The sequence below is a fragment of the Micromonas pusilla genome, assembly GCF_000151265.4.
Source record: "Micromonas pusilla CCMP1545 genomic scaffold MICPUCscaffold_3, whole genome shotgun sequence".
In the NCBI taxonomy this organism is placed as follows: Eukaryota; Viridiplantae; Chlorophyta; class Mamiellophyceae; order Mamiellales; family Mamiellaceae; genus Micromonas; species Micromonas pusilla.
In genome coordinates this window covers 1,601,061-1,619,753 of record NW_003315884.1, presented here as the reverse complement: position 1 = coordinate 1,619,753, position 18,693 = coordinate 1,601,061, and the positions used below count along the sequence as shown (strand labels likewise).

The 18,693-nt window shown below is 70.2% G+C and overlaps 11 protein-coding genes across 11 annotated transcripts; 8 read left to right on the top strand and 3 right to left on the bottom strand.

Moving 5' to 3' along the window:
* Nucleotides 1–1,719: 1,719 nt before the first annotated feature.
* HLIP (high light induced protein like, chloroplast precursor) lies at nucleotides 1,720–2,428 on the top strand (the record flags this gene model as incomplete). Its single annotated transcript, XM_003057434.1, has 2 exons — nucleotides 1,720–1,810; nucleotides 2,109–2,428. 2 exons carry the CDS (start codon nucleotides 1,720–1,722, stop codon nucleotides 2,426–2,428), a joined length of 411 nt encoding a protein of 136 aa, XP_003057480.1.
* A 426-nt stretch (nucleotides 2,429–2,854) lies between these two features.
* MICPUCDRAFT_56685 (uncharacterized protein) lies at nucleotides 2,855–3,712 on the top strand (the record flags this gene model as incomplete). The annotated part of the gene is made up of 1 exon (XM_003057433.1): nucleotides 2,855–3,712. One exon carries the CDS (start codon nucleotides 2,855–2,857, stop codon nucleotides 3,710–3,712), a length of 858 nt encoding a protein of 285 aa, XP_003057479.1.
* Nucleotides 3,713–3,917: 205 nt separating this feature from the next.
* On the top strand, nucleotides 3,918–4,736 carry MICPUCDRAFT_56684 (uncharacterized protein; the record flags this gene model as incomplete). The annotated part of the gene is made up of 1 exon (XM_003057432.1): nucleotides 3,918–4,736. The coding sequence occupies one exon, from the start codon at nucleotides 3,918–3,920 to the stop codon at nucleotides 4,734–4,736; it is 819 nt and encodes a 272-aa protein (XP_003057478.1).
* Nucleotides 4,737–5,332: 596 nt separating this feature from the next.
* Nucleotides 5,333–6,283, top strand: MICPUCDRAFT_56683 (Ca2+:Cation antiporter family; the record flags this gene model as incomplete). Its single annotated transcript, XM_003057431.1, has 1 exon — nucleotides 5,333–6,283. One exon carries the CDS (start codon nucleotides 5,333–5,335, stop codon nucleotides 6,281–6,283), a length of 951 nt encoding a protein of 316 aa, XP_003057477.1.
* A 71-nt stretch (nucleotides 6,284–6,354) lies between these two features.
* On the top strand, nucleotides 6,355–7,952 carry MICPUCDRAFT_62615 (Ca2+:Cation antiporter family; the record flags this gene model as incomplete). The annotated part of the gene is made up of 2 exons (XM_003057430.1): nucleotides 6,355–7,361; nucleotides 7,546–7,952. 2 exons carry the CDS (start codon nucleotides 6,355–6,357, stop codon nucleotides 7,742–7,744), a joined length of 1,206 nt encoding a protein of 401 aa, XP_003057476.1. The 3' UTR covers nucleotides 7,745–7,952.
* A 166-nt stretch (nucleotides 7,953–8,118) lies between these two features.
* Nucleotides 8,119–9,050, top strand: MICPUCDRAFT_46847 (uncharacterized protein; the record flags this gene model as incomplete). The annotated part of the gene is made up of 3 exons (XM_003057429.1): nucleotides 8,119–8,181; nucleotides 8,302–8,633; nucleotides 8,819–9,050. Coding segments are annotated over exons 1-3 (570 nt in total), but the record flags the coding sequence as incomplete, so codon positions are not given.
* A 382-nt stretch (nucleotides 9,051–9,432) lies between these two features.
* On the bottom strand, nucleotides 9,433–10,434 carry MICPUCDRAFT_56680 (uncharacterized protein; the record flags this gene model as incomplete). Its single annotated transcript, XM_003056952.1, has 1 exon — nucleotides 9,433–10,434. The coding sequence occupies one exon, from the start codon at nucleotides 10,432–10,434 to the stop codon at nucleotides 9,433–9,435; it is 1,002 nt and encodes a 333-aa protein (XP_003056998.1).
* A 278-nt stretch (nucleotides 10,435–10,712) lies between these two features.
* On the top strand, nucleotides 10,713–11,727 carry MICPUCDRAFT_56679 (uncharacterized protein; the record flags this gene model as incomplete). The annotated part of the gene is made up of 1 exon (XM_003057428.1): nucleotides 10,713–11,727. One exon carries the CDS (start codon nucleotides 10,713–10,715, stop codon nucleotides 11,667–11,669), a length of 957 nt encoding a protein of 318 aa, XP_003057474.1. The 3' UTR covers nucleotides 11,670–11,727.
* A 21-nt stretch (nucleotides 11,728–11,748) lies between these two features.
* On the bottom strand, nucleotides 11,749–13,311 carry MICPUCDRAFT_15400 (uncharacterized protein; the record flags this gene model as incomplete). The annotated part of the gene is made up of 3 exons (XM_003056951.1): nucleotides 11,749–12,820; nucleotides 12,863–13,041; nucleotides 13,117–13,311. Coding segments are annotated over 3 exons (1,446 nt in total), but the record flags the coding sequence as incomplete, so codon positions are not given.
* Nucleotides 13,312–15,940: 2,629 nt separating this feature from the next.
* On the top strand, nucleotides 15,941–17,213 carry PSAE (photosystem I subunit IV, chloroplast precursor). The gene is made up of 3 exons (XM_003057427.1): nucleotides 15,941–16,037; nucleotides 16,197–16,254; nucleotides 16,508–17,213. Exons 1-3 carry the CDS (start codon nucleotides 15,982–15,984, stop codon nucleotides 16,739–16,741), a joined length of 348 nt encoding a protein of 115 aa, XP_003057473.1. The 5' UTR covers nucleotides 15,941–15,981; the 3' UTR covers nucleotides 16,742–17,213.
* A 7-nt stretch (nucleotides 17,214–17,220) lies between these two features.
* MICPUCDRAFT_56676 (uncharacterized protein) lies at nucleotides 17,221–17,997 on the bottom strand (the record flags this gene model as incomplete). Its single annotated transcript, XM_003056950.1, has 1 exon — nucleotides 17,221–17,997. One exon carries the CDS (start codon nucleotides 17,995–17,997, stop codon nucleotides 17,221–17,223), a length of 777 nt encoding a protein of 258 aa, XP_003056996.1.
* Nucleotides 17,998–18,693: the final 696 nt, after the last annotated feature.

Sequence of the window (18,693 nt, the reverse complement as noted above, 5' to 3'; positions counted from 1 at the left end):
CGCCGACGCCGACGCCGGGACGGAGGCGCCGCTCGGTACCCCGTTCGGTGACTCCCTCGCCGCCGCCGCCGCCGCCGCCGCGTCGCTTCTGTCCTTCTCCTTCCCCTTCCTCGCCGCGCGCGCGGCCGCGAGTCGCTCGCGCTGCGTCTTCACCGCGGTCGACGGCGCCGGCGTCGGCGGCTCCTTTTCGGCGGCTCCTTTTCTCCTCCGCGCGCTCGCGCTCCTCGGCGTGAAACTCCTCCTCCAACTCTTCAGCCACGACCCGGGGGTCTGCGGCCGCGACGCGTTCCCCTTGCCGTTCGCGCCGCGCGTCCACGCCGTGGGCGTCTCCGGGACCGCGTCCTCGACCTCGACGACTTCGGGGGGAGACATCGCCGCCGGCGTCGCGGGCGGCGGCGGCGGCGCGCCCGACGTCCCCGCCGGCGTCGCCGCCGCCGCGGGGTTTTCGTTTTCGTTCGACGACTCCGAGCTCGACGGCGACGCGCGCCCCGGCGTCGTCGCGTCGACGCCGCTCTTAAGGTTTATACCCCCGCGCGTCTGTTCGTTCTTTTCCGCGGTCGTCGTCGTTCGCGCGCTCTTCGTCGTCGTCGTCGCGAACGACAGCTCGCACGCTTCGACGAAGGACGCCGTGAACGCCGCCGCCGCCGCCCCGTCATCATTCGGCCGCGACGACGACGACGCCAGCGCCTCCGCGATCGTCCTCCACGCCTCCTCCCTGGCGCGTTTCCCGTCGCCGTCGCCGCCGCCTTCGACGCCGATCCCGCGCGCGACCGCGGCGCCGATCGCATCCCCGAGCGCGCGCCCGGGGTCGCCGCCGTCCCCGCCTCCGTCGTCCGCGGCGGGGAGGGGGAAAAACGCCCTGGAGACGAGATCCTCCGCTCCCTCGACCGCGCGCGTCACCGCGGACGCGGTCGCGATGACGACCCTCGCGATCCCCAACGTCGCGCTCCTCCCGACGCACTCCTCGAACCGCTCGACCGCGGCGCCCGCGGTCAGCGCGACGTCGCGGACGCGCGCGGAGACGAATCGCGCGACGCGAAGCGCGGACCATAGGATCGCCGCGGCGACGACGACGCACAGCGACGCCGCGACGAGCGCGACGACGAAGGACGGGATCGCGCCCAAGATGGACGGCGCGCCGGCGACGTAGTCCCACGCCGCGGCGCCCGCGCCGCCGGCGGGGACGTTCGCCTCACCGGGGACGCGCGCGCCCTTCATCCCGAACGCGAACATCCCCGGTCGCGTTCCTCCTCCTCCCCCCGTCGCGGCGGCGTCCGCGCGGGGGCCCGCGTCGAACGGCGCGCCGACGACGCGCGCGTCTCGACGCCACTGATCCGCCGCCGCGGACGCGAACCCGCGCGGTGACGCCATCCGTTCGACGACGGCGGCGCGCGCGCGAGTGCGCGAGTGCGCGAGGCGAGGCGGGAACGAGCCGAGCACGCTGATGACCGGGCGGGGGGAAACGGGCTCGAACTTTTTCCGCGCCGGGGATTCATTCTCATCACCGAGTCACTCAGAAGTGTATTTGTGTGTTCCGCAATTCTGACTGTCCCCCATACGCGCGAGGGTCGGTCGATCCCCTCGACCGCTCGCTCTCTCCTCCGCTGTGAGCCTCAAACGTGGCACGGCTGAGGCGTCCACGTCGATCTTTCCATCGTCGCCGACCGACGCGCGGTCACTCGCGCACGCGCACGACGCACGCACGCCCCGCCGGTAGAAATGGCCGCCATCTGCGTCTCTCAAATCCGCGCCGTCGGTCCCGCGGCCGTCGCGTCGAAGCGACGCGTCGCGCTCCGCTCTCGCGCCGCCGGTGCGTCTCCGTCCCCGCGTCGCCGTCGCCCGGGGATAGATAGGATGCCAGCCCCCGCCCCGGACGCGGCCGAACCGTCGCCGGCGCGCGTCCGACGCGTCGCGATGCGCGCGTCGTTCGCGCGTTACGTTCGCGCGAGCGCGCGCTCGCGTCCGCGGCGACGTGTCGTGGTCACGACCCGTTCGCGTCTTCCCGTCGACGACGTCGCGCGGTCGCTGACGCCCTCTCCCGTCTCCCCGCGACTCCCCGCGATCGCTCGCGCGCGCGCTATTTTCCATTCTTCCTCCCCGTCTCTCAGTCAAATCCCGCGCCGTCGCGACCGCGGCGACGGAGACGGACGAGGTCCAGAAGGTCCTCAAGGAAGGGAACGTGACGGTGGAGTACCAGCGGCGAAAAGCGAAGGAGATGGTGCAGTTCTTCAAGCAGCAGGACTACGACCAAGCCGTGGAGGAGTCGCAGGTGTTCGGGTTCACGGCGAAGAACGAGATCAACAACGGGCGGTGGACGATGTTCGGTCTCCTCGTGGGGATGCTCACGGAGTACGCGACCGGGGTTGACTTCATCGATCAGATCAAGCTCACGATCTCGGTGTTGGGGATCGCGGACATCTACGATTAAGAGAGAGCGCTACTGCAGTGCGCTGGAGGGAGGGAGAAGGACGGATGGATTTGGATGGATGGCGCGCGGGACGGGACAAATTTTAACTACTAGCGCATCTCCCGGGATGTAATAACGCGATACCATCACCGCCGACCCGACCGGGCCGCGCGCGCGCGAGTCGCGACGGACGCTCTCGACGCGACGACGCGCGCTGCTTCCTGACGCGCGACGTCCTCTTCGCGCCGCTCGTTCGGTTCCCAGTCGTTCGTACCCCGAGACGGACGCCGGAGAAAGAAGACTCGTTCTGTTCTCTCGCTCGCTCGGCTTCAGTTCGTCGTGCGAATCGAGACGAAAACCTGACTCGTCGTCTCCGTCGTTCCGTCGGCGCGCGTCACACCCACCCCGCGCCGACGCGAACGACGCGCGCGCGCTCGATATCGCGTCATGGCGCTCCCGCGCCGCGCTCCGTTCGCCCTCGCGCTCCTCCTCCTCCTCCTCGCGCCGCGCGAGGGCGCGCGCGCGTCGGACCGCGGCCTGTGCTTCGTCCTCCCCGACGCCTCCTCCTCCTCCTCCTCCTCCTCCTCCTCGCGCGTCCGACCGCGACCGAACGCGCGCGTCGACGCGGACGCGCTCGCCGCGACGGCGACGCGATGCGTGACGCACCCGCGCTTAGACCTCCAGGCTGCGCACGCGAGGCTGCGCGTCGTGGACGCGCGAGACGCGGACGCGACGCGCGTCGCGCTGCGTTGCGAGCGCGCGTTCACGTCGTTCCTGTGCGACCGCGCGCTCGCCCCGAGGTCCGCGAACGACGACGACGACGACGACGACGACGACGCGTTCCCCGCCTTCTCGTGCGAGGCCATCGACCCCGCGGTCGCGGTCGCGGAGGAGGAGGAGGAGGAGGAGACGGCCGGGAGCGGCGCGAACGACGCCTCGATGGAGACGTGCGTGTGGCCCGTGTGCGAGACCCTCTGCGTGGGCTCGCCGAGCGCGTCGCGCGCGAAGACGACGCGCGACGCCAAGTCGTTCGCGTCGACGTGCGCTCGGTGCGCGCGCGCGTGCGACGTGACGCGAACCGGCGCGACGATCGGTATCCTCACCGAGCCGACGACGCCGGGGGACAGGTACTGCGCGGCGTTGGCGAGGCAGAGAGCGCGGGGCGGGGCGAGGAGCGCCGCGCCGAGGAGGGAAGCGCGCTCCGGCGTCGCCCCCGACTTTGGCGGCGGCGACGACGGCGGCGAGGTGCGTTCTATACACTGGTCTCCATACGACCGCGTTCGCGTGGTGAACGCCGATCCTTAAGGACTTTGCCCGGCGCATCTCTCCGCCCACCCCACGCTTTCAATACCCGTCCTCGACGCCTTTCAACTCCACCTGACGCCTTTGAACTCCACCCCGACATTCGCTTGTATAGAACGGCCCTGACGCGAGCGCGCGAGTCGTCGGCGCCCGCGTCGGCGCCCTGAACGACGACGACGACGAGAGAGCCCGCGCCGCCGGCGCTGGCATGTCGTACTACAACGCCTGGGGCTGCCCCGGATGCGACGCCGCCGGCGCCGGAATGGCCGGCGTCGCGTCCGGCCTCGCGGCGGCGGCGGCGACGCTCGGCGCGTCGTCCGCGGCGACGGCGACGGGGTCCGTCGCCGTCGGCGCGGCGGCGGCGGCGGCGGGCGCGGGCGCAGGCGCGGGGCTCGCGGCGGCGACGGGGACGGCGGTCGCGACGACGACCGCGACCGCCGCGGCGACCACAGCGATGCAGCTCGTGAGCGGGTTCGTCGTCGTCTCCGCGCGCGTCGCGGTGTTGACCGCGATGTACTGGGCCGTCGCGAACGCGTTGTTCGTCGTCGTCCCGCCGGGCGAGCCGCTGCCCGGGTACGTGTACCCGACGCCCTACCCGGCTCCGGATCCGACGTGGAGCCCGTCGCCGCCGCCGTCCGGCGTGGTGTTCGCGTACGGGAGCGGGAGCGCGACGACGCCGCCGCCGTTCGCGGATTACTACTACCCGACGCCGCCGCCGCCGCCCGCGATCTCGGTCGGCGCGTTTTACTCTCCGCCGCCGCCGCCGACGACGACGACGACTTCGGTTGCTGCGCCGTACCCCCCGATGCCGTCCCCGCCCCCGGCGTCGACCCTCCCCCTGCCCCCTCCGATGGCGATGGCGATGGCGTGCGGCGTCGGCGACATCGCGCGGTCGTGCGTCGGCGAGTGCGCGATGTGCATCTACGACGCGGACGCGGAGGAGCCCAACTGTTGCTGCGACGCCGAGGTGCGTTCTATACACTGGTCCCCATACGACCACGTTGGCGTGGTGAACGCCGATCCTTAAGGACTTTGCCCGGCGTGTCTCTCCGTCCACTCCACGCTTTCAATCCCCGCCCTCGATGCCTTTCAACTCCATCTGACACCTTTCAACTCCACCCCGACATTCGCTTGTATGGAATGACCCTGAGTGCGCCGTCTTCGGGGACTGCTGCGGGGACGTCGTCTCGTGTTGCGGCGAGAGCGGCGACGGCGGGAAGCTCGCCGCCGCGGCCGGGTCGGGGGACGAATCGTCCTCCTCCTACGCTCCGGGCGTCGACGGCGGGTCGAATCAGCAGCAGCGGGAGGGAGGAACTTCCGCGACGACGAACGCGGCGCGGTCCGAGCGGCGAAAGAGCCGGCGGCGTCGCGACCCGAGAACGAAAACGGCGGCGGACCGCGGCGGCGACGCGACGCCGTCGGACGACCGAGGTCGGATAAGGACGCGAGAGGCGACGACGACGATGACGACGACGACGCCGGATAGGCGCGCGCCGTACGTCGTGCCGATCATCGTCGGCGGGAGGATGGCGTGAGCGGTCGAGCGTTTTGTTTTTAACGACGGGATGTCGTGATTTCCGTCTCTGAAGATTCGTTTCGTTGTCCCTCCAGACGCGCGCGCGCATGGCGGGGCGGCACGACCCTCGCGAGGCGTGGGACCGCCGCCTCGCGGCGCGTCGCGCGCACCGCGGGCGTCGCTTCGTCGTCAAGCTCGTCGTCGTCGCCGTCGTCGCCGCCGTCGCCGCCGCGGTCGACGGCGCGTCGTCGACGCGGGATCCCGACGCGAACGTCGTCGTCGGCGCGCCCGAGGCGACGACGACGTCGTCGTCGTCGTCGTCTCGCGACCCCGGCGCCGCGCGCGTCCTCCTGAACGAGCGCGCGCACCTCGCGACCGCGGCGGTCCATCGCTCGCGCCGCGGCCGCCGCCGCCGCGAGGACGCGTCCGCGCCGTGGCTTCGACCCGCGGATGCGGCGGAGGAGGAGGAGGACGTCGACCATTGCGGTTCCGTCGCGATCGACGCCGCGCGCGACAAGTGCGCGCACGTCGCGCGACACTGCGGGACGGACGCCACCGACGGCCTCGTGGACTACCGCCGCCTCCACTACTGCGTCATGCGCCCCCACCCGACGCTCTCCGCCGTCCTCCTCCTCGCCGTCGTCGTCGCCGCGTTCTACCTCCTCGGAGAGACGAGCGAGGAGCGATTCTGCCCCGTCGTGCGACGGCTCGCAGACGCGCTCGAGCTGTCGCCGTCCGCCGCGGGAGTCACGCTGCTCGCGCTCGGGAACGGCGCCCCGGACGTCTTCGCGTGCCTCGCCGCGTTCAGCGCGAGCGGCGGCGGGGGTGGGGGGAGTCGCGGCGGGACCCTGTCCGCGGTCCCGGGGGGCGACGTCGGCGGCGGGATGATCGGCGCCACGCTCAGGCGCGTTGTGTCTCACCCTGGTCCCCATACGACCCCGTGCGCGCGGTGCACGCCGTTCCTCGAGGACTTTACTTCCCGGCGGCGTTTCTCTCCGCCCAGGGTCACTCGCTTTCAATCCCGACTACTCGCCTCGACGGCCTTCAACTCCGACTGACGTACCCTTGAACTCCACCCCGACGTCGCTTCGCGTGGGCAAACGCCCTCCGCTCGACCCTCAGCGCCGGGATGTTCGTGAGCGGCGCCGTCTTCGGCGCCGTCGCGTGCATCGCCGCGCCGTTTCACGTCGACGCGGACGCGTACAGACGCGACGCGACGTTCTACGCGTGCGCGGTCGTGGGGTTATGGTTCGTGTTGCTCGACGGCGAGGTGACGCGGTGGGAAGCGGCGGCGATGCCGGCGTATTACGTCGCGTTCGTCGCGTTCGTGTTGCGGGGAGAAGAGAAGCGCGACGGCGGGGTCCGACGGCGGCGGCTTTTGTCTCTGGAGGAGGTCGAGCGCGGTCGCGTCGGCGGCGGCGGCGGCGGCGGCGACCGTAGAGGCGGCGAGGCGCCGTTTACCACGCGTCGACGGGACGGGTGGCGGGAAACCGTCGCCGCGCTGCGCGGCGGCGGCGGCGGCGGCGGCGGCGGCGGCGGCGGCGACGACGCGTCGTCCGCGTCGACCGCGTCCACCACCGCGCGGACGTTGCTCGAGCTCGTGAAGGCGCCGCTGGACATCGCGCGCGCGCTGACGATCCCAACTTCGGAGCCGTCGCGGTGGCGCCCGTTCGTCGCCGCCGCGAGCGTCTCGTGCGCGCCGCTCCCGATCCTCTTCTCCGTCCGCGCTGCGGTCGCGCTCTCGCGCGGCGCGTGGACGGCCGCGACGCTGACGTGCTGCATCGCATGTATCGCCACGTGGCGGTCCGTGAGAGGCCGAGAGCGCCCGCCGGGATGGTGGAGCAAGACGCTCCCGCTCGCGTTCGCGGCGTCCGTGGCGTGGATCTCGCTCCTCGCGACGGAGCTCCTCGAGGCGCTCACCGCGCTCGGCGTCGTCTCCGGGGTATCCCCCGCCGTCCTCGGCGTCACCGTCCTCGCGTGGGGAAACAGCGTCGGCGATCTCGTCTCCGACGTCGTCGTCGCGCGCGGAGGCGCGCCGGAGATGGCCGTCGCCGCGTGTCACTCCTCGCCGCTCTTCAACCTCTGCGTTGGGCTGGGGCTCGCGTTTTGCGCGTCGCATTGGCGCGCCGACTTCAGGCGCGTTCTATACACTGGTCCCCATACGACCACGTCGGCGTGGTGAACGCCGATCCTTAAGGACTTTGCCCGGCGTGTCTCTCCTCCCATCCAATGCGTTCAATCCCCGCCCTCGACGCCTTTCAACTCCATCTGACGCCTTTCAACTCCACCCCGACGTTCGCACGTACGGAACGACCCTCAGCGCGCCGATCGCGCTTCGGTCGCACCCGGTGCTGACGCTGTCGTTCGCGTTCGTCCTCGCGTCGCTCGCGAGCTCGATGGCGTGGTTGGCGAGGCGCGACTATCGGCTGACGAGGGGGTTCGGTGTATGGCTGGTCGGTCTGTATCTCGCGTTCACCGCGTCCGCGGTGGCGACGGAGCTGTCGGGTATGAGCGAATAGTTAGACGCCGTAGCGTGGACGCGCGGTGACCGACGCGCGCGGTCGGTCGGGGGGTCCCTCCGCGACGTCACGCGGAGGAGGGAGGGTGTCGTTCGCGTGGCGTGGCGCGTTCGTAGGTGGCGCGAGCCGCGGTTAGGAATAGGACGTAGTGCCGGCGGGTGAAACGCGCCCGAGCGGTGACTGTTGTGAGGGTTGGTTCATCGAAAACTGATGAAACGCTCGCTCGCGCTCAGTTCTCCGAACGAAAAACTGCCGACTGTGTGAACCGTTGAAACTTCGCGAGCGCCCATCAGAACGCGACGCCGCGCGCACGGTACGGTCGCGATGACGTCGTACGAGGAGCTGAAAAAGCGCGTGGCGCTCCTGAAGGAGGTCGATAGGCAGGAGAACGCGTCGAGGAAGGAGGTCACGGCGAAGGAAGCGGCGGAGATGGCGAGGTGCGCCCCGCGCGGACGGCGTCGAAATCTCGCGAGGGGGGAAAACGTCACAGCCGGCACCCGCGCGTCACCAACCTTCCTCTCTCTGACATCCCCCCCCCCCCCTCCCATCCTCCACAGCGCGAAAGCGGAGCTCATGATGAAAGAGAAGGAGAACGAGGAGAAGCTCGCGAACGCGAAGAAGGCGCTTCAGACCGCGACGGAGCGGAGCCAGAGCATGCGGACGCATCACGAGGCGCAGATGAAAAAGATGCAACAAAAGCTCGACGCCGCGCAGAAAAAGCTCGAAGCCCTCGCGTCCACGGCGGCGGCCGAGTCCGTGCAGCAGGAAGAGCAGCACAAGGACGCGCTCGCGGCGGCGGCGATTCGCGCGCGGCACGAGGCGTCCGCGCGCGAGGACGAATTGAAAGAACAGCTCGCGAACGCGCGTCTGGAGATCATCAAGTTTCAAGGCGCGTTCTATACACTGGTTCCCATACGACCGCGTTGAAGTGGTGAACGCCGATCCTTAAGGACTTTGCCCGGCGTGTCTCTCCGTCCACTCCACGCTTTCAATCCCTGCCCGCGATGCCTTTCAACTCCAACTGACGCCTATGAACTCCACCCCGACGTTCGCTTGTATGGAACGACCCTCAAGGACGCGTCGACGCGTTGTCGCAAGAGAACGAGAGCTGGCGCGCGCGCGCGACCGCCGCGGTGGAGACCTCGGAGGCGATGCGCGAGGAGAGAGACGACGCCGTGCGCGAGCGCAGGAACGCGGAGGCGTCCGCGGCGAGCCGCTTATCGGACGCGAACGAAGAGCTCGCCGCGGCGTTGCGCGCGGCGAAAGTGGAAACCGCCGAGGCGCGCGCCGCCGCCGCCGCGGAGGCGGCGGCCGCCGCGAAGGCCGCCGCGCAGAGGTGCGAGGCGCTCAAGGCGGAGCACGCCGCGACGTTGGCTTCGGTCGACGAGCGCGTGAAAGGGGTCGTGGAGAAGCTGAGAGGGGAGGCGCGGAACTTGAAATCGCAGCTGCACGCGAGTCGCGAGAGAGAGGCGGCGCTGTCGAGGGTGCTCGCGAAGCAGGCGGAGCAGCTCCTAGAGGGGGCGTGACGAGCGCCGCGCGCAGGGCGAGTCGTGCCGTCTCTCGTCGTGTCGTGTCGTTCGTTCATCAGAAAAATGAATGCTTTTAGTGTAGAAAGAATCGAACGGCGGTCGTTCCTCGTCGTCCTCTGCCGACCCTCGGACTCGCCTCGCCTCGTTCGAACCGACTCATCACTCCTCCCCCCCCGTGAAAAAATCCCCGATCCTCTGAAAGATCCCCTTCTTCGGCTGATCCAGGTCGATCATGAAGTCCTCCTTCCCGACGACCCGTCGCGCGGCGTTCTCGTACGCAATCCCCGCGAGCGTGAGCTTCTTCTTCAACACGAGCGGCTCGCCTCGGTTCGTCGACACGATCACCTCCGTGTCCTCCGGAATCGCTCCCAACAGCGGCACCCCGAGCATCTCCTGAACGTCCTTCACGCTCATCATGTCGTTCTTCTTGATCATGTCCGCGCGCACGCGGTTCACGATGAGCTTCACGTCGTACAGACCGTTGGCTTCTAATAACCCCGCGACTCTGTCCGCGTCGCGGATCGCCGTGATCTCCGGCGTCGTCACGATGATGCTCTCGTTGGCGCCGGCGATGGCGTTGATGAAGCCGACGTCGATCCCCGCCGGGCAGTCGATGAAGATGTACTGGAAGTTCATGTCCTTCAGGATGTCGATGAGCAAGTTCATGCTGTCCTTCGTGACGTTGTACTTTTGTCGGTTCTTGCTGATCGGCAGCAGCGCGAGCGATCGCCACCGCTTGTCTCGAATCAGCGCCTGTTCCATTCGGCACTCCCCTTCGAGCACCTCCATCGCGGTGTACATCACCCTGTTCTCCAGGCCGAGGAGCAAGTCGAGGTTTCGAAGGCCGATGTCCGCGTCGACGAGGCAGACGCGGTAGCCCAGGCGCGCGATCGACATCCCGAGGTTCGCGGACGTCGTCGTCTTCCCGACGCCGCCCTTTCCCGACGTTATGACGATGACCCTCGCGTCTTCGTCGCCCGCGCCCGCGGCGGGGGTCTCATCGTCCGCGGCGTCGTCCGCGGCCGCGCGCGCGACGACGACGCGCGAGCGCGCGAGCGCGCGCGATCGCGCGCGCGATCGCGAGCGGAGGACGCGGTCGCATCGCGCGCGCGGGGTGACGACGCGGACGCTCGACGTCGCCGCGCGCGTCGAAGTCGCCATCGCCGTCGTCGCCGTCTTCTCGATCTCGAACGGAGGACGCGCGCGACGACGCCCGAGCGACGACGCGGCGCTTCGCGACCGCGATCCGACGCTCCGCTCGCTCGGTGTGTGCTCGACGAGGAGAACGACCGCGCGCGTGCCTGGACGCGTGGACGGTGCTCGACGCGCGGGCTCGACTGAGATCGCGGCGGCCGCGGCGCGATCGCGAAATCGCGCGGGAAAAACTCAAGGAACTGAAGGTCAGAACGGCTCCCGAACCGTCGGGCGCGTCACTCCCCATGGCGTCCCCGTCGGCGTCGTGGCTGCTCGCGCCGATCCGCGCGCCCCGGGCGCTGCCGCCGCTGCCCGGGGCGATGGAGGATGCGCTCACCCGAGCGGGGACGTGCGGGATGAAGGCGGCGACGGCGACGCGCGGCCCCGCGAGCGCGCCGAACGCCGGGGAGTCCCCGGATCGCAAGAGGAAATCTTCCGCGTCCGCGCCCGGGGCGACGACGAACCCGTTCACGCTCGCGAAGAGAGCGTCGTCGACGCCGTCGAACGTCACGAAGCCCGCGAACGCGCCATTACCCGCGGGGGACTACGCCGTCGAGCCGTCGTCGCATCCGGGGTCCGTGGTGCGATACGAGCCGCGCGCGTTCCCGTGCGCGCCGGACGACTACGCCGAGATCTGGGCCTTCAGCGATCGCGTCGCGCGGACGCGGAACCCTCTGAACGCGAACACGTTCATCAAGCGCAAGCAGGCGACGTTCGGCGCGCGGTACAAGTTCGGCGCGCAAGTCAGCGCGCGCGTGGAAGAACCACCAGAGGCGTGGCCGCGACTCGTGTCCGCGTGCGTGGACGACGCGCTCGGACGCGTCCGCGACGCCAAGCGCGACGCCTTCGCCGCCGGCGTCGCCGCGCACGTGAACTGGTACCCGGACGCGTCCGCGGGGATGGGACGGCACGCGGACGCGGAGGAAGACCTGATCCCGGACGCGCCGATATTCTCGTACTCGTTCGCGTCCGGGGGGGACGCGTCGCCGCCGAGGTTGTTCGACCTGTACCGCGGGAGAGGCGCGAAGAAGCCGTTCGCGACGGTGCCGCTGTCGCACGGAGACGTGCTGACGATGGACGGGACGACGCAGAGGACGCACGAGCACGGGGTGCGCGCGAGCGCGAGCAAAGAGGGGATGAGGCACAGCCGGGTGAACATCACGGTCAGGGCGTTTAAGCCGGGGTCGGACGCGATGCGATGAGAGGAGGGCCTCGGACGTAAAAGTAGTCTCTAGTTAGAAGTACAGTACCGTAGTAGCTAGTCTGGCGGTGGTGCCGTCGTCAGTCGTGTATCCCCGGCGGGTGGTGGAACTTGCACGTGTGCCCGAACTTGCACCTTCCCGTTTTCACGTAGAAGACGCACTCGGGCTGCCCCGGGCGCGAGGGGTACGTCACCGGCGGCGTCGCGTCGATGACCGCCGCGCGTTCCGCCGCCCGCTTTTGGGAACGCGACGCCGCCTTTCGCGCGGCGCGTTCGAGCGACGCGGACGTCGCGCCGTCGCCGCCGCCGCCGATGCCGCCGCCGCCGCCGATGCCGCCGCCGCCGACGCCGCTTCCGCCGTCAATTCGCCCACCGCCGCCGCCGCCGCCGCCGTCGGGGGTGTCGCCTCCGCCGCCGCCGCCGTCGTCGCTCGGAAAGAAAAACTTTCGAAACTCGGGCTCGTGCGCGCAGTTATCCTTCGCGAATCGATACGCGTGGAGGAGCAACCCGGGGAACTTCCTCGCGAAGTAGTCGTACATCCCGTCCGGGTAAGACCCGACCTCGTCTTGGATCTTCTTCGGGAGCTCACGGTAGTGGTTCGACTTGTTGCGTATCACGCGAAGCAAGTCCCGCAGCGCGCGTCCGTCGTAACTCCGGTACTTGCCGAGGTTGTCGAGCAACCCGGCGGGGAGCCGAGACGTCCACTCCTTCCCCCCCAGCGCGCCGCGCCACGACCCTCGATCCAGCTCCGCGAGCAGCAGGTGCCCGCCCTTCTCCCGGTCCTCCATCTCCACGCGGTCGGAGACGTCGTTCAGAAACCCAAGCCGCGTCTCGCGACTCCACCACATCGGGTGGAGCAACACCTCGGACGTCGTCGGCCGCGCCGCCGGGTCCGCGCGAATCAAGCTCGACACGAGGTCTCTCGCCTCGGGGAGGTGGTCGAGCGCGCGGAGGTCGTGGTCGCCTCGAAGCACGCGCGCGTCTCTCTCGTACCGCTCCCCGAACGGGTGCCCGCCGCCGGTGAGGCAAAAGTGGAGGAGGCACCCCAGCGAAAACGCGTCCACCGAGCGCGCCTGCCTGCCGTGGAGCAAACGCTCGGGCGCGATCCACCCGGAAGTGCCGCCGCCGCCGCCGCCGCGATCGTCGCCGGTTCTGTCCGCGCCGCCGCCGCGATCGAGCCTGGTCTCGAACGACGTCCCCTCGGTCAAGTTCAACCGCTTCGCGAGCCCCATGTCCGCGAGCTTGCCTCGAAACGCTGCGGTCACGAGCACGTTCTGCGGCTTCAAGTCGCGATGGACGATGCCGCGCGCGTGCAACGCGTGGAGACCCGCGCACGCGTCGCGCATGATCCGCAACCCCGCGCGGGTCGGTCCCTTGGTCTCGACGTCCACAAGCGGCGGCGGCACAGGGCTATCAGGGTCTAGAGCACCTCCCTCCGGCGGGGATACCAACGCCGCGAGCGTGGACGCGCATCGCTCCAACGCCACGTACACGAAATCCGCGTCTTCTTCCAACGCGTAACACCGCACGACGTTCGGGTGCTCGTCGGACGCGATCAACGTCGCGAGCTCCTTTCGCGCGAGCTCATAAAACTGAAGAAGCAGGCGCTTGACCGCGACCGGGCGCCCGTCGAGCGCGCCCTCGAACACGATCGTCCCGCAGCCGCCGTAGCCCAAGACCTTCGGCCCGACGAGGAGCCGACCCACCTTGACGGCGCCCGACGCCGTCGGCGCGGCGCCGACGTTGGCCGCCTGCGACGCGAGCGCAGCCTTATCGCTCGCGTCGAGAGGCTCGGGGGGGTTTAGGGTTTCGGGTTTGACCGGAGGCGGGGCCGGCGCCGGCTCGGGCTCGGGCTCGGGCTCGGGCTCGGGGGGAGGCTCGGGCTCGGGGTCGGACTTCGCGACGACCTCGACGTCGACGTCGACGGGAGCCGCGGCGGCGTTTTTGTTCCTTCGCCGTTTCCCTCCACGCTTGCCCCGCCCCGCCGCCACGGGTCCGGCTTTCGCGCTCTCCTTCGCGCTGCCGCGCGACGAGCGGCGCGCGAGCGCGAGCGCGACGATCGTTCCCGCGCCCGCGGCGCCGGTCACGAACCACGCGATGTTCGTCGTCCGCTTCGACAGCTCGCCGCCGCCGCCGCCGCCGCCGCCGAGCGCGGGGTACAGCGGATCGTACCCGCCCCTCAACGCCGCCTCCGCGAGGTCTTCCGGGATGCACGCCCAGTCGTCGTCGTACGCGCCGTCGGTGACGGTCACGGGGAGTAACCCTCCGGCGTGGACGACGTCGAGCGACGTCGACGTCTCGCCGCCGCCATCGCCGCCGCCGCCGCCGCCGCCGCCGCCGCCACCGCCGCCGCCGAGCCCCGGGGGCAACGCGTAGAACCCCCCCGCGTGCGCGCCGACGAGAATGTTCATGTTCGCGTCCGACGGCGCGCCGTCGCTCTCGTCGTCGGACCCCGCGAACGCGAACGCCTCGCCCGTGCGGTGATCGAACGCGCCGAGGGGCACCGACGGCAATCGCGCGGACCACAGCGCGCGTTTGCCGTCCGGCGACGACGCGCGCAACGCGTTCCCGGGACCCGTGGACAGCCGCCGCCCCCCGCCGGAGCCGCCCGTCCCTCCGACGGCTATGTCGTCCCTCGGAGTGAGGGGCGTTCTATACAAGCGAATGTCGGAGTGGAGTTCAAAGGCGTCAGTTGGCGTTCAAAGGCGCCGCGGTCGGGGATTGAAAGCGAGGTGTGGGCGGAGAGATACGCCGGGCAAAGTCCTTAAGGATCGGCGTTCACCACGTGAACGCGGCCGTATGGGGACCAGTGTATAGAACGCACCTGAACAACCACCCCCCCGCGGGTCCGGGTCCGGGTCCGGGTCCCGCGCCGCCGCGCCTCAGCAGCGGACGCAGCTCCCCGTACGTCACGTTCCAACGCTCGACGCCCGTCAGCGCGTCCACGGACCGCACCGCGAACTCGGTCCGCCCGACGTAGACGGCGCCGTCGAACTCCTCCTCCTCCCCTTCGGACGCCGCGGGGATCTCCAACGTGAACGCGTCGTCGTCGTCCTCCTCCTCCTCCGCGTTTCCTCCCGACGACGCGGACGCGGACGCGCGCACGACTGTCCCGTCCGCGCCGAACGTTCGCAACAGCGTCCCGCTCTTAGCGTCCAGCGCGAAGATGACGCTCGTGCGTTTGCCGATGACGACCGCGCCGTCCCTCGTCGCGGACGGCGACGCGTCCACCAGTTGCCGCGCGGTGATGGGGAGCCGCGTGACGACCCTCTGAACGTGCGATCGCTGCGACCCCCCCACTTCGCCTTCGCCTCCGTCGCGGTCTCTGCGACGTCTGTGCGAGAGGCTGTACAGAGACCCGTCAACGCCAGGGAACACCGTCGCCGGGCGGGCCCCGCGCGGGCGCCCGCGAATGGCGTCGGCGTCGTCGTCGTCGTCGTCGTCGCCGTCGTCGATCGCGGGGTCTCGCCCGCCGCCGCCGTCGCCGCCGCCGCCGCTCGCTCGCACGAGCGGCCCGCCCGAGGAGAACGACCAGACCGTCTCCCCGGTGTCGCGATCGACCGCGCAGACGGTGCCGTCGAGGAGGGACACGAGCAGCGGGTCGTCGTCGTCGACGTCGCGACGATCATCGTCGCGCCTCCGCCCTCCGTCGCCGTCCACGCGCGCGGCCGCGGTGGACGGCGGCGCCGACGCGCTCGCGTCGTCCGCGAACGACGGCGCGGCGAGTCGCTTCGCGTTCGCCGGGCGTATCCGCGTCGGGGCCTGCGTTGGACGACGCGATGGGGTCAGACGGGGAGGAGGGGAGGGAGACGCCGCGCGACGGCGTGGCGTGATTGTCGTTGAGATCGAGAGACATCGGACGAGACGGGACGGACGCGCTCGTTCGCCGCGCGCGCGGCGGAACGACGACTCGCCTTGACGTTCGCGGCGTCCACGCTCGAGGTGATACCCGCGAGGCATAGGCATAGCAGCAGGAGCGACGCGAGCGCCCAACCCGCGCGGCGTCGCGCGCGCATTCCGCCCCCGCGGCGCGCGGGTGCGGTCGGCGCGCTCGCCGAACTGCCGAGGTCGACGGAAGGAACGAAAATTCCTCCCGAGACGGCGGTCGGTACACACGGTGTACGGTCGAGTACGGTACAGTAGTTTAATTTCCCGACTGCTTCCCGTACGAACGAAAACCGAATCGACTCTCGACCAATGGGAATCGATTCGCGCGCGAAGCTCTCTTTCGATAAAACCGTGCCGAGCGACGCGCGCGGTGCTATTCCCGCACCCAACGCACGCCCGTCGTCGTCGTCGATACACACGCAGCAATGGCCGCCATGACTGTCGCCGCTTCCGCTCTCGCCGCTCGCTCGGTCGTGACGAGGTTAGTCTCCGCGCATCGCGCGCGCGCCGACGTTTCCGTCGCGTCGTCCGTCGCTTGATAGGTCTTTATTTTTCTCGCGCGATAGATGCGTGCCTTCCCGTGCGTCGCGGTCGACCGGCGCTGACGACTCCCACCCCCGCCGACGTCTCATCACCGCAGCAAGTTCTCCGTGAAGTCCCAGAACAAGGCTCGCGTCGCTTTCCGCGTCCGCGCTGAGGTGCGTCTCATCGCCCGCGTCCGAACGTCGCGCGCGTCGCGTCTCCGAATCCGCGAACTCGAATCGTTCGGGAGGCTGCGAGCGAAGCGGAAGGATGGCGAAATCGTCCGCGCGTCGTCGCGCCCGGATCGACGCGCTCGCTCCCCGCCCGACATCCAATCCCCCCCGCCATCGCGCGCGACGATGTCTTCGACGACCGGACATCACGCTGACGCGCCGTCGCCCCCCACGTCACATCGCGCGCGTCCCACAGGACGCCAAGGCTGAGGCCGCCGCGCCCGCGGAGAAGAAGCCCGAGCCGATCGGCCCCCCTCGCGGGAGCCAGGTGAAGATCCTGCGCCCGGAGAGCTACTGGTTCAACGATTACGGCAAGGTCATCTCCGTGGACCAGAGCGGGGTGCGTTACCCGGTCGTCGTGCGTTTCGAGAAGGTGAACTACGCCGGCGTCTCTACGAACAACTACGCCCTGGACGAGATCGAGTACTAAGCGACCGGCCGGCGCGACGCGCGACGCGGAGTCGGATATTAAACGCCGACGCCGCGCGTCCTCGCGAGTGGGGAAGAAGGGTTAACACGGTATTACGCGTCCCGGTGGGCGCCGCTGATGTACTAGCAACGATTAGGGAGAGAGGAGGAGGGAGAGGAGAAGAGAGAAGAGAAGAAAGAACGCGGCGACGGGTCGATCGCCGCGCCGCGCGAGCGGGAACGGATGCGCTCCGTCTCGACTCGCGCGCGGCGGATCGCGTCGCACAGCTGTCGCGTCGTACTCGATGGCGCGTCGCGAGCTCGTCGGTAGTTTGAAATGAGGATCACGACCGCCGACGGGTCTACAACCAACCGATCGAGTCTGCGCGATACTAAACGGCCGACTACTCTGACCGCGGCGAGAGAGGGTCGACGCGACGCCGCCGTCCGATCCGGGCTCCGTCTACGCACGGTAGTCTATTATTCTCTCCGGCGCTCTCGTCACCGATACGCGGCCGGCACGGAGTCCACCAGCGCGTCCAGCGCGCGCTCCACCCTATCGATCCCCGCCATCACGTCCTCCTCCTCCGCGTCGTACCGACTCGCGTCGATCGCGGTCGCGTCCAAGTACGTCAGCGCGTCTCGCATCTCCGACCACGCGCGCTGCGTCGTGACGCCCGCGTCTTCATCCAACTTGACGAGAGCCCACGGAAGGTAGTACGCCGCCTGTCGCACGTCGTCCGTCGGCGCGAGCACGAGCTCGTTCGAGAGCGCCGCAAACTTGGAGGACGCGCACAGCGCGCGCAGCGTCGCGAACGCGGCGTCGCGCTCTTTGTCGATCTCTTCGACGTACTCGCGGACCGACAGCGCGGGCTTGACGTACGACCCCTCCCACGGGTCCTCGCCGCTGTCGCGCGTCGCGCCGTCGCCGTCGGGGGTCGACGTCGCCGTCGAGGTCGACGCCGACCGCCCGTCCGGATCATCCCGCGCGCCGCCCGCGGACGCGCGCGTCGTCTCTCTCTCCGTCTCGTCCGTCTCGTCCGCCGCGTCCGCGCGGAGCGTCGCGAGGACCAGCGCGCGCGACGACGCCGCCGTCGCGGAGGCGAGGAGGAGCGTTCGGCGATCGATCGGGATCGGACGGCGACGCGCTTCTGGGGCGGGGGGTCGCTCCGACGACGACGCGACCGCGCGCGCTCGGCGAACGCTCTCGCGAACGATGTCGCGAGCGGCGCGCGACGTCGTTCGGAGGGGACGCGCGGCGACGGACGCGGACGACATGCAGAGTCCCGCGGCGCGCGTTGTTAGCGATCGGAATAATGAATGACGCGCGGCGCGGTCGGACGAGTCGAGGAATAATACAGTACGCGAGGCTCGACGCGTCTCGACGCGAGGGCACTTCTCGGCGCGTCGCGATGCCGCGCAAGGGCGGAGGGAGTCGCCAGCCGGACTGGCTCGACTGGTCCAGCGGCGACGAAGACGGCGGCGGCGGCGGAGGAGGAGGAGGAGGAGGAGGAGGGAAGAGCGAGACCGCGAAGAAGAAGAGTAAGAGGGGCGGGAGAAAGGCCGCGACGACGCACGGCCTCGATCGGCTCGTGGAAGCGCGACTTCGCGAGCGCGGAGGCGAGACGGACGCCGCGGGGAGCGTCGAGCGACGACCGCGCGGCGGCCCCGCGTTCGCGCTCCGCGACGACGGCGGCGGCGCCGCCGCGCGAGCGGCCTCGAACGCGTCCGCGGGCGCGTCGTCGTGCCCGCGCGAGCTCCTGGAGATGTTCGACGCCGCGGTGCCTCCGGACGCGATACGCGACGTGTACGCTGGATGCGGCGAGGACGTCGACGCCGCGATAGAGCTCCTGCTCGGGATGTCCATCGGCGGCGGCGGCGGCGGCGGGGGGGGGGGGGGGGGGGGGGAAACCGGGAAAAAAAAACGCCCCCCCCATTCAACCCCGGGGGGGTCCCCCTCCCCGGGGTTGGGGT

Excerpts from the sequence above, each read along its gene's own strand:
- PSAE (XM_003057427.1), top strand. The coding sequence starts at position 15,982 with ATGGCCGCCATGACTGTCGCCGCTTCCGCTCTCGCCGCTCGCTCGGTC. Across the intron at positions 16,038-16,196 it reads GCTCGCTCGGTCGTGACGAG|CAAGTTCTCCGTGAAGTCCC; the intron begins GTTAGTCTCCGC and ends TCATCACCGCAG. Across the intron at positions 16,255-16,507 it reads CTTTCCGCGTCCGCGCTGAG|GACGCCAAGGCTGAGGCCGC; the intron begins GTGCGTCTCATC and ends CGCGTCCCACAG.